General features: G+C 38.4%; 1 protein-coding gene across 8 annotated transcripts in view; it reads right to left on the bottom strand.

Annotated features, from left to right (window-relative positions):
- Positions 1–2,102: 2,102 nt before the first annotated feature.
- The window catches only part of DPP8 (dipeptidyl peptidase 8), a 46,430-nt gene continuing 35,538 nt past the window's right edge, over positions 2,103–12,994 (bottom strand). For 4 of the 8 annotated variants that reach the window (XM_074366311.1, XM_074366312.1, XM_074366310.1 and 1 more), the window contains 5 exons: positions 11,733–11,879; positions 10,384–10,536; positions 8,980–9,122; positions 8,291–8,402; positions 2,103–6,314 (listed from right to left, as the gene is read on the bottom strand). In XM_074366311.1, coding sequence (XP_074222412.1) covers positions 6,192–6,314; positions 8,291–8,402; positions 8,980–9,122; positions 10,384–10,536; positions 11,733–11,879 — 678 coding nt within the window. In that variant the 3' untranslated portion in view covers positions 2,103–6,191. Of the gene's footprint in view, positions 6,315–8,290; positions 8,403–8,979; positions 9,123–10,383; positions 10,537–11,153; positions 11,341–11,732; positions 11,880–12,994 lie in introns of those variants that run through there. The other 4 variants (XM_045516832.2, XM_045516839.2, XM_045516843.2 and 1 more) reach the window with 4 other exon arrangements.

Here is a 12,994-nt window from a genome sequence, read left to right as displayed (position 1 = left end):
CCAGGAAGAAAGTGGCAGTGTCCTGCTGGGTATGCTAGTGAGGTGGGAGGTGAAGGTGGTCCTGAGAACCTATCGAGGGCAAGGGTTGTGTCCTTTTCATCTTTGCTTCTTCCTGGCCTAACACAGGCCTGGCACAGGATTGTTACTAAATATTTGCAGAATGAAAGTTGAGAACTGCTTCTCTGAAGTCACTTGGAATTCTTAATCTTCGCCTTCAACTCCAAACCAGCATGACATTATAGGTCCTAGGCTGAGGCAGGAGCAGAAACAGGAATGAGGAGGAATGGACAGCTGAGACAACGCAAAGCGATTAACTGGCGAGGCAACACATCACTAAGTGCTCAACACAACTACAGACAGTGGCGTTCACATGCACGCTTAGGGTTACAACTATGACCGTACATACGCCCAGAAACCAAGCCAACAGAGTCTGTTCCACAGAAGAGCAGTACGTTTCCAGAGCCCACCTGGTCAGAGGACTTCCCGCAAAGAACTGTCACCTGTGAATAGAATGTGAACTATGCCGCTTCTGCGGGGTGCTTTTCCAGTGAGGATGAGTGGACTGGGGCGGGGGGTGGGCTCCTGGCACCGGCTGAGGACAACTACCCTGGCTAATTGTTCCCAGACTTCTATTTCAAGAACTCAAGTTTAGGAGCCAATTTAGAAAGAGTATCTTTTAGTAAGGGGCACACAAACTCCACAATCTCATTGCCCGTGTCAGAGCTGAACCCAGTCTAGTCAGTTTCACCGGGAGCTCAACCTCTTTCAGAGCGGCAGGGCCAGGGCACCAGATCTGTGGACAGAACTAGGCTGATTAACTTATCTAAATCCTGGTTGTTTCTCAGACCACTCCACACCCAAAATAAAATTATGGTTTTGAGAGTCTCATACTGTAGCTGTCTCAACTCTGCTCCCCTCCCCCACCAAAGCACCAAGGGATCAATCCCTGTTTCTCATAACCACTTCGTGGGTGAGGTCTGGCCAGAGGGAAGGCCAGGAGCCTTGAGGCCACGGCCCTTGCTCCGACAGGACCCTGGGGCCTGAGAGCCACTGAGAAGTCTGCACCTCTGTGAAGAAGTCTTCGCAGTATGCTTATGGCCAGGTTGAAAGCTGATTTTTGATTAGCAATAAATCCTGGCTGAATGAAAGAGACCGAGGTAGCCTATAAAAGTTTCCTATCCGGAGTACCATAGATGAATTATATGTATGCTGAGGTATTCATTCTTTAGAGTTTGGGGAAGGGGGATCTGGCTGGTCACTTCTGGCCACAAGCAATCTCAACAGGTTAACCCAGTCTACCTGTTTATCCCAGAATCATACAAATGTCTTTTTCTTTTTTTAAGTGTCATGAGGTAAAAAGGATAGGTCTATAGCATTATCCTGTTTAAAGATAAATCTTTATTTCTAATAACTTTTGTATACAAATTAATAAAATTTTAAGACCCTAATACATTACATAGCAGTGGTTCTTTTTTTTTTTTTTGAATAATTATCCCTTTGAGAATCTATAATGCCAAAGTCTTTCTCCCTAGAATGTGCCTCCACTCATTCATGCAATATTTTGTATACAACTTCAGAGGGTTACAGAATTCAGATTAAGTGTCCATTCTGGAAGGATTCTCAGACAAACCCACATTTACTAATTTTAGAGGAGCTCAACCGCTGCTTTCCCTCACCCTTTCTCTAGTACAGCTTCAAAAGACCAGAGAATTGTCAAGGAAATCTCTGAAGACAGCAGCATTACACTGAACTCCCTTGAAATTTCCCAGGGAGCATGCAGAAACCACTATCAACTCCAAGAGGCATTCCAGAGAAACTCCTAGCTGCTAACCATGGGCTCCAAGCATCAGCTACCCTGCAGGACCAACGCTGGTTGTCGGGAACCACTTACAGGTACAAAGCCGTTCTCTGCACACCTCCTTTTGGGTTTGGATGCATTTTTGGTTAGTGTTTATACCAGAAACCTCATGTAATTACCTTGCAGTCGCCCTTCTCCACTGCAAGCACATGACCTTGCTTGTGTGTTAATCACTCACAGTTGCCACTAATCAAGGCAAAAGTGTACAAATGGGGAGTGGGGGGAAAAGGAACATTTTCATCAATTAATTTTAGCAGCATCTTTATTGCAACAAAGAACCTGTAATAAAATGCAACAAAACTAATGTTTCACTTTACATGATTAAAAGCCATGTAGCCGAAAATGAGAAAACCCATAAAATTACTGGAGTGAGACATGCAATTCTCTTTATACATGTCAATGCTTAAAACAGCAGGCACTTTATGTTCTAAAATTAAAGACCTGAACTCCAATTGTGCTGGATACAACATAAATTTGTATTTGGGTTATTTAAAAACAAACATATAAACACTACTTTTCCTCGCTGTGAGGGACTTCTCAAATGGTTACCCAGAGCTGTCTCTTGACAAAATCAGAAAAGCAGGAGCCAGCACCTGGCACTAACATGTCTCCATATTTTAGGCTGCACGATGAACAGGTGAGGCTGGGTGGGGCTGGGAAGGTGGGAGTCAGGACAGTTTCCTTATTCCTTTGTGTCTGCCGGGAATCGACACTCACCTTCCATGTCTGAGTTTAGATATGGCCATGATTCTTTTCTTAATTTAACTTGCTGTAATTTGGGCTCCCGGGCTTAAGCAAGCTCTCTACACTACATCCCGATCCCCCAATCCCCCACCACACCAAGGAAGACACATTCAGTGTAACAATTTTAATTAACTTCAGAATGTCATATACTAATTCAGAATGTCATATACTAATTAGAAGTACTGCTTCATTAATAAGCATGCTTAGCATTTACTTTAGAATGGAAAAATTAACCATTTTATGTTATCTTTAAAATGTTTCATAGGAATATATTAATAAATACTTCTTTAAAAATTTGCCCTTTCTACATATCATTTAACTACCGTGAGTCAGGATAGCTGGATGGAGTCTAGTACCAAATGAACACTAACTGGATGTGGGGCCATGGGTGCATTTTCTCCTCTCTCTATACGTGGGTTCCTCCTCTGAAAAATGGGAACGTTAGATTATATCAAAGATAGAACAACTTGAAAATTTGATTCTATAATAATGAGAGATCTTATAGGAATCATTCCACCTACAGAGAGGACAGCGTTACAGAGAAGTCAGATATACCTTCTCTAAGAAATTAAACATGTAGTAAAAAAAAGGAAGCATCGATATCTGGATCTCATTCTTTTAAAAGGTAATGCATGCGTTGTGACTTCATCCTCGTGTATGAGGCTTTGGAAACCAGCCAGGAATGGCATAGAGGGAAAAACCTTCATTCCAAAATTAATCTCCAAAGGGGATATACAGTTAATGATCCCTTCATTAACTTTTTTTTTTTTTCAGAGTGAAAAAAGGGCCAATGGTTATCACAGATGAGCAGCTATCTTGACTATTATTTTAGGTTCTAATAAATCAGTTCAGTGTAAAAAAATCACCTGTAATTTTTTTAATCCAGCTTATTCTCTATAGAAGAGTTTCTTAAGGTAGCCCACAAGTAACTGGCTTTAGAATCATCTGGAAGGCTTGTTTGAAATGCAGATTCCTAATCTCCTCTCAAATCAACCAAATCCAGATTTCTAAGAGTGATGTTCAAGACTGCATCTCTTTTCATGAGCGTCTCAGATGAATCTTAGACGTCGAGTCCCACTGCTCAACAACACATAAGGAATCAAACCTGTTGATGGTTGTTCAAGGGCACTGATTTACCAGGTCTGCAAAACCTCCTACAATGTTAAACCTAGTGCTTTTTGGTTCTCACTAAAAACGTTGCTACTTTTACATACTCTTGCCTTTTAAGTTGTTACCCATAAATAGTTTTAGTGAGATTTCTACTGAGTGCTTTAATTGACTATGATGTGTTTCACACTGATTTTAAAAATCAAATTCAGTCGAGCTGTCTTTCTGCAAGTGAATTCAGTCAGGTATTTTTCCCCCTATGGAAGGAGAATGGCATTTAAGTGACTGGGAACTATATTTCTTGTGATAGAAGGGAAGCAGAAGGGAAGATGCAAAAGGAAAACATCTGTGAGTTCAAGAGTCCATGAGGTTCTCTAAGGTTTGTTTTGGTACAAGATGCCATTTTGAAGAAACACCTTATTGGGTAAGAGGTTTCAAATGAGTAGCTGTCTGTACACCATTTCTACTTTGCATATTACATAAGGGTGGATCCCTGGAGGCCAACTAGTCCACAAACAAAAGCTGTCTTCAGTAATCAGATACATAGTTAAGTCACTGGGGGAAAATACTTTCTTGGGGAAGAAGAGTTACCCAAATCAATTTAATTTAACATTGAAAAAAATATAAACAAATCTTGTTATGGGAAAATATCATAAACAAGAAAACCAATACATATACAGACATAAGGAAAAGTGTGGTACCTATCATACAGTATAAATACAAAAACAGAAGCTCGATCCCTTTCCATGGGCAGAACCGCCAGGCCACCCTGCCATCTCTGGACTTCCCCCAGCTCCCGTGCGGCCTTCAGTGACGAAGGCCACCTCTGACGCGCAGTCACCACCCTCACTGATGGCGGCTGTGCTCTCTCGGGGAGAAATCTACTCTCTTTGTAGTGGTGAGAAAGGAAAGGAATAATTTTTTTTTTTGAAAGTACTGGTAACAACTTTCCAAACACTGAGACTTGGGCTAAAAAGGGACATGGCTTCTCTGCCACTAGCTCCGATGTGACCCATCTAGCACCCTAAGAGTCTAAGATGGTAGATCCCAATCAGCACCGATCAGCACTATGAGCTCCCTTAATAGTCAAGTGCTGGGGCCAAGCCAGGAAAATGTCATGGCCATTCAAGAAGTCGCTTATAAGCTTGGAACACTGAAAAAGAGGGCCATGGCTTGCTGGGGATCGGTTTATGGTAAAGAGGTTGTCTGGAAACCTCCTTATTTTTAGCTCACAATATCTAAGTCATGCTCAAGCAATTTAAAAAGTTTAAAGAAAGTTTAAATTTGTAAGGTTTCCAAAATTAAGAAGAAAATAACAAAAAACTAGAATTATCAAAGTGACTCTAAGGAACCTTTCCTCCTGTGACTAACGTTAGTCTGTAACTGTGTTGGCAAGAGCGTGATTTCTTAATTCTGGTTTCCTTAACTAACAGTCTAGGAGTTTAAACTTCAATTCTGAACCTTTTCCGTGAGCATTTTTGGTCATACTGTGCTGCTGCCTAGGTGTTCAGCAGACCTTGGTCTGCCCTCATTCTCCATGCCCTGGTCTCCCCCGCTCCACCGAAATTCCCTTCTATCGCCCTAAAACTCTGAAACATTTTAATGAGGAAACACCCAATGGAAACTGGCACCACTAAATTTTCCGAAGAATACAAGTGAATGTGTACTTTTTTTCTTTTCCTAAAGGGAAAGACATTGCCTGCATATATTTAAGCTCTAATCATTTGATTAAAATTCTCCTGCCTGTTAATTATCAATGTTATAAGACTAATTAAATCCATGCTACATATACAGTTACTTGCCTTTATGTGAAAGGAAAAATCCACTCGGTCATATCATCATAGAGAACTATTTATACTAGAAACAGTTTAAATTGGCTAAAAACTGGTCAGACTTTGAATGAAGTAAGTGTCTTTAGGAGGCCACTAAGTTATCCTTGAAAAATCATTAATGACTGGTTAAGCCGTAGGTTTAATGGTGATTAGTTCATAACATGCTGGATATACCCCAAGCAATGAAGTATAAGCTATTCAGTTATATTTAAGTGCTATCAAATCTGTAACTAGTCAGAGATTCTGGAATTGAACCAAACCGATCACTAATATCATCATATTTGAACAAACTCAGAAGTATACTGTAAAAATACACTAAGTCCATGAGGTTTATAATGCTATTAAAAATGAAAATAAGGTAGTATGGATACATGGTGCTAATGTCTTATTTTTTTCAGTAATTCTCATGGTATTGCTGGGTCCCTTAAAAATATGTCATTCAATTTTGTGTGTGTATGAGATTACTTTAGGTTACGGTATTGGATTACGGTCCACGCGCTGTAAACACCTGCATGGCACCACGTATACTCTCGGAAGCAGATGCTATGTGGCAGGTATCAAAATGGGATGACCAATTCTATATTCTCTATTGACTAAACCTCCTCATTTGGTTAACAGCCAGTGTACGCCAAGTTCTGCACAGGTCAAAATTATATCACTTTCAGAGCAGCAATACGTGATCCAAGGTTTTCTTGAAGGTAGTGCAAAAGATGCAGTTCATAGTGTTCTCCCGACTCAGGAACTCTTATGCTATGTCTCTCCTGAGGGTAGATCTTGACGGCAACAACGACAAAAAACCAAAACACACAAAACAAGAAATTAATACTACATCGCCTTCCAAAGCTGTCCAGAGATTTTCAGCAGGATTAGTAATATACAGCAGAGCCTCTCCAAGGTACCATATACATACATCCTATCTTAAGGCCCTTCTCCTCTTTTTATTATTTCCTACGCACCACTGGGGCTTACAGAAGGATTTATCTGTAGACCACTGGCTCTCCAAGTGTGGTCTGCAGACTTCTGGGGACCTCAAAAACCCTTCCAAGGGATTCACAAGGTCAAAACGACTTTCAGAACAAAAGGAAGACATTATCTGCCTTTCTTCACTGTGCTGGCATTTGCACTGATAATGAAAGGCAGTGGTGGGTACAAGTGCTGGTGCCTTGGCCTGAATCAAGACAGTGACATACACTTGCAGCAAATAAGAAAAAAAAAAAAAAGCCAATTTCACTTAAGTAGCAGTAAAAATTACAATTTTATTAAATTGCAACCTCTGAGTAGAGGTCTTTTTAATATTCTGTGGTGATGAAATGGGAAGAATTCATAACGCAATTCTGTATAGAATGTCTCAAGGAAAAGCACTTGTACAACTGAGTTTTTAAATGGAACGTTTAAAATGGAACTCCATTTTTCACTTGAAAGAATGACAAGTATGATGATTCAGGCTTGGGTATTAGGCAAACATTTTCTCAAAAATGACGTGAGCTGGTCACTTCAAGGAAAACAATGACAGTACTTACTGCCAATGACGAAATTTTGAACTTTTAAGTGAAAATTAGAATTCTGGAAGACTTGCAGCTACCACTACTTCTAGCTCATGAGCCTCCCAAAACGTAGAGACTTTTCTGTTGAGATCAGTGGTAATATCAATGCATGTGATTTTTAAAACATTTTATAATGAAATGAGCCAACATTTAGAAGACTGGCATAATACAGTGAATCAGTATTTTCCAGATGACCAATGCATGGGTAAAAGATCCATCTAAAGTACAAGATCCAAGAGATTTTAATGTAACAGAGTATGAAAATATAGATTTGACTTCAGGTTTCACACTAAAACCAACCTTTAAGAAGCTACCATTTGTCCAGTTTTGGTGTTGTAATAAAGAATATCCACAACAGTCTGTAAAGGCTCCCATTTCTTTACAAATTTTATGAGGTCGAAATTTTTTTTATTTTGAAAAATTGTCCCCCCCCCATAAATAAACATATAATAGGTTATTATTAATTTTAAATAAATATTTTAAAATTTTCTTGGTCTTTTATCTTATACAAGAACTGCCGAACGACATAACTCACATAAACAAAAGCTCTTTGGTATATGAAGGGGTCCTGAGACCAAAACGCTTGAAAACCGCTGCCATAGATAAATATCTCGTAATACTTAACATAAATGTCAACTAGAACATAAAAAAGGGAAAAGCAATATTTTTCCTTTCTTATGAGCACATAATCTGTGTAAGGAGTAAAAAGAGAAAGCAAGGAATAACGAGTCCTCTTAAAAGCGTTTTTTTTTTGTAATGGAGCAATGGAGGTGGGTGACTTGTTGGTTTCTGCTCCAATGTCAATATAGAATAAAAGAAAATCAGAAAACCATGTAATTAGGTCCTGAAAGTCCTTTACAACAATGAAGTCAAGCAGCATTTCCTCACCCTTCCAAGGGGAAGAAGCAAAGCAAAGGAGGTTAGAGAATGGCCGGACTCCTGTCATTTTGTCCAGGATCATAAACTGACGGCAGATACAGATACACGAGGCATGTAATCCGATAGGTCAAATTTCAGCCTGACTTCAACAGCATCTTAACTTTTATCCAACTAGAGGCACTACTGACTATGCTTATTACTTTATTTCTCTTAAGCAGAGAGTTGCCACAGCTGAAAATCCGACCTTACTCCATAGTTTACTATATTTCAAAGTAATCAGTCAGTAATCATGACTATTTTAATGAGAAAATGTGAAAAGAACTCACCTGTAAATCATATGGCTTTCCAGCCCTCACTAAAAAACTCAGTAATATACTGGTGTGTGCAAAATGGACATTCTCATCCAAGAACCCATGTAAGAGGAGTAAACGATTTGGTCTGGAGAAATGGAAATATCGGAGGAGGATTAGGCAAGCCACTTATTATTTGGGAAAACCACTTAATTCCTTTAAACTAATCACAATTAAGTACATTAATGTTCTTATACTGTAATAGTAGAATAAGGATTCAACATTTCAATATTAAATTAGTACTATATTAACCAGATGATGTATGCAATGAAAGGTTAAAAAATTAAAATCTCATGTGTTCAGTTTCCTTTTGAGAAATCAGCACACATCAGTAGTTATAGCATGTCCCTAGGAGGAAGAACATCATTACATTATTTGTAAAATATATGTAAGCAGAAATAGAATTTTTTCCACCTTGAAATGGCTGTGTACTTAATTAAACTTCTTTTAGCACTTAAGCAATGGCTTCAAATATAACTTGTAAAAAAACCCAAATTATATGAACTGGCCTGTAATTCAGTTTTGAGAAACATCCATGCCTTCTAGTATTCCTATAAAATACTAGGCTTAGTTTTGTCATAGTTGTAAGTTTTTATTATTACTAAAGACAATTAAAAAAAATACGACTTTAAATTTATAATCTTAATTTTAAGGCTTGAACTTACTCAGAGGGGAACTTTTCTGCCTGCATGGCCACAGAGCCTAAGTAATAGCCTTGTTCATTCTGGTCAGGGTGACCCATATAACGTTCCGTGTAGCCTGTATCATAGAAGATCCACAGAGTGACGGGGGCCCCAGCAATGGCAACCTACATAAGAAAACAGTGACAGTCAAACGTGGTCCAGAAAAGAATGGCTAGCGATGAGAATCTGTATCTGCAAATTTACAGGCTAAAATTATCCTCAGGCTTTAGCCCCACGACTGGGGCATACATGGTCTCAGGCAACTCAGAAAATCAGAGTGGAGTGCCAAGGTCAGGAATCTGATACTGTGTGCGTCAGTTAGCTTCACGTTCCACGGGTGTGCCACACACCAAGTCCTTAACCTGGGCTAGCTGACACACAAACATGGGCCTTTGTTAAAAGAGGAGGCTGAACTAGAACGTAGGAATGCCTCAATGTAAACTCATTCCTGCTTCTGGTGAAAAAAATATGGGACAAGTGTCAGCTTTATATAGGAAAAGCAGTCATTTTTTTTAGCCTCTACTGGCAGTACAGAATTTAAAACAATGAATGAAATATATTTAAGCACTGAACACTTGCCTCACTTTAAGGCACCCACACACAGCTTTGTATTTAAATATTCTAATTACTTTCTCTACAGCTGTAAGCCTGGGAAAACTGCTTTCAGAGTTCATTTTGTGGTTATTATAAATAAAGATTATCTGAATATACATGTAAGAACAAAAACCCCATCATTTTTATTCCTAAAACTTTCTGCTGTGAAATAAAATCATGTTATTGCAATATTAAAAAAAGAAAAATGCTATTTTTAATTCCCATTTCTTTAACAACTGTTAGCTTCTTTTTCTATTTTCTTCTAGTATATTTTTGTAAGAAGTTGTTTATAGAATTGTAATCACTGTTATATATTTAATAATTTATTCATCCAATACAGATTTACTTAGGACCTACCATGAGCCAAGCACAGTGCTTAGCTGCTGAGGACACAGTATAGGACAGACAAGTCTCTGCCCCCAGAGCTTGGAGTCCAATAATTAAACAAGTAAGTACAACCCAGTATATATGTGTGTATTTCACTAATCCTGATTATCTCCCATAATCTTTGGCATATGTCTATAAATAGCCAATAACTGATTATCAAGTTGACAAGTGTTTTATATAGACATATATATAGATAAAGACATGTAAATATATCTCACATGGATATCACAAGATGACAAGATATATCTATTATCTCACGCAGCTATTAAACACACAAACCCTAACAATTCATAACACTGTCAACTCTGTAAACTGTCAGAAAATCGACATTTTCTCATACCCTCAATTTATAAAAAAAAAATTCTACCCTTATTGCAAAAAGGAGTACAGCAGGAAGTGACATACCCTGAAGATATCTGACCTCTGCATGAGTGCCATCAGGGACAGGTATCCTCCATAGGACCAGCCGTGGATGCCCACACGATCTAAGTCAATGAAATCATATTGAGAGGCTAGATATTGGAGTCCTTCCACCTGATCGTCAATTTCTATTTGACCCTGTCAAAAAAGGGTGAACATTTCACTGATGCTGATGAATAAAAATCTCATTATAAGAGCGCTTTTAAAGCTGATAGATGTTTTTACTAAAAATACCTGTAGTTTTTTTTAAGGTAAGAACTCACTATTAATTGAGATTCTGTTGCTCAAAAAAATTTTTTTACTCTATTTAGAGATAGGAACCTACAGCTTCTGTTGCTAGCCTGCCCTAGAGTTTAGCTATCCTTAGTCATAGTGTTCTTCCCTACTGTGACCCAAAATGTCCCTTGCTATGTGCGTATTTCCCATTTCCATTTGTTCTGTTGTCTGCTAAGAGGTCAGCATCTTCCTTGTAACAAGCCTTCCTATACCCAAAGATAAAAAATTGGCCCCCTTAAGTGGTTGACTAATTTTACTTCTCCTTTTGAAAACTTAATGCAGTAAAGCAGAAGGGATCACCCTCGAGACCTTTTCCTCCTATTTTCCCATCATCTACCTCTAGGAACTGAACAATCTCTTTTAAGTCCTGTTAAGTCCTAATTCCTATCACCACCACCCTGTCTGTATTACTAGGCCTGCCAGTGCACACAATCTCACTTCACTGAGCCAAAAACAAAAATAAAAACAAAAAAACTTACATGAGAATACAACATAAGGTCAAAGAACTGGCTGTGGGAGAAACTCCCCATGTCTTACTCAGCATGTCCAATACACTGGCAAACACAGTAACTGCCTTACTGTGCAAAAGGAACATCGGATTCTCATCATTTCCCAAAGCAGCAGAAAGGACATGGGGCATCTCTAAAAGGTAGCATTTAAAGCTTCCTGTAGAGAGAAAGAGGCTTGTCACAAGGAAGGCACTAACCAGTTGGTTTCTCTCTTCACAGAGGACAGAACAAATCTCAATAGTGTACAGGACGCTGAACACTAAATGTGCTGCCTTCTGGCTAAGCTGGACATATAAAATTGAAAGAGAGGGTATTTCTATGTACAAGTGGTTCTGTCTCAGCTCCCCAAAGTTACATACAGGTATCCACGAGCTAGCCTACTGAGTATCAAGTTGCATCTTCCCTCCCACCCCCAAACTCCAACACATGCTAACACACGCGCACTCACTCACAGCCCCTTCCCCCAACTCTTCCACTGGGATTTCACACCAAACAATGCACCGAAAATGTAAATGGTTTTAAAAGAAAAATGCTTGTATGCTCACACACCATTTTATATTTAAAGGCGCCTTCAAATTTAAGCCCTCGGTGACAGGATCCCCTGTTGTCTATCACTACAACCACATAACCCAGAGAGGCTAGGGTATTCAAGCGGAAATACTTGATTCCTTTAAACCGATTATTCACCAACTGCACCTGAGGAAGAAATACAAGTTCAGTGAAATTTATTACATGGTAGCATACAAAAGCATAAGAGAGGCAGGATGCAAAAAACAGAAAGCTGAACGTTTTCATATTATTTTGCCTATAAAATAAAATTTTATAGAACACAACATGAGATTGACTCTCTTAACAAAAATTTAAGTGTATGATACAGTATTGTTAATCACAGGACAATGTTGTATGGCACATCTCTAGAACTTACTTATCTTGCATAATTAAGATCTTTTTTTTGCCTGCTGATTACCAATTCCCCATTTCCCCCCTCCCTGATTTATTTTTAAATTAACTTGAACACCAGAAATTGACATAACATTGCAAACTGACTATACTTCAATTTAAAAAAAAAGTATATAAATTAACTTAAATCTTTTCATGTTTATGTTACTTTTCTTTCTTAACTTCATGTTCAAGGTTCAGAGCAATTACTGAGCAACTATAGCCTTCAAAACTATAACCTATATATTAATTATATACAAGAGTTTTAACCTGCCCCATAGAAAAAGGGACTAAAATGATTACTTCTACCCTGAGGAAGAATTTTATCATTCAAATGACGGAATAAGATAATTTTTCCTCCCTACTTCTCTCTTCTGGGATTTTCTCTGATCAGTAGGGGAAAAATATAGTATTTTAATGAATACACTGTGACCAGCTGGCTCCCTTTTTCCTTTTACACAAATCAGTGCAAAAAGTACAGGAATTCTTAAATAACTTTATTGCCCTGGAGGCCTGCTTCTTCTCAGAAGGTATTTAAACATAATGCCCTTTGGCACTAAGCATTCAAAAGTTTCCTTCAATATCGATTCTTCAAAACCTGTGTTCTGCTATTACTCAACCTGCTCTCTTGTGCATTTCTGTTTGCAAAACAGTGCCTGTCACACAGGAAACACCATAAATATTTATTGAATAAACATTTTACAACATACAATTGTCATCAATGAAAAGTTTAAGGAACTAAGCGTTGATGACTTTAATGGGGAAATAGTTATTGCTTTTCTTGAATTTCACTTTTGTCCAACTATAGACATTGCTGCATTTAGTGACAAAGTAATTCACTTCATGGTATGAATTGTGACACTGTTGCTATT

Source organism: Camelus bactrianus, chromosome 6 (assembly GCF_048773025.1).
Source record: "Camelus bactrianus isolate YW-2024 breed Bactrian camel chromosome 6, ASM4877302v1, whole genome shotgun sequence".
NCBI classification, from domain to species: domain Eukaryota; kingdom Metazoa; phylum Chordata; class Mammalia; order Artiodactyla; family Camelidae; genus Camelus; species Camelus bactrianus.
The sequence above is the reverse complement of the archived record's forward strand: the minus strand, read 5'-3'. Positions and strand labels throughout refer to the sequence as shown.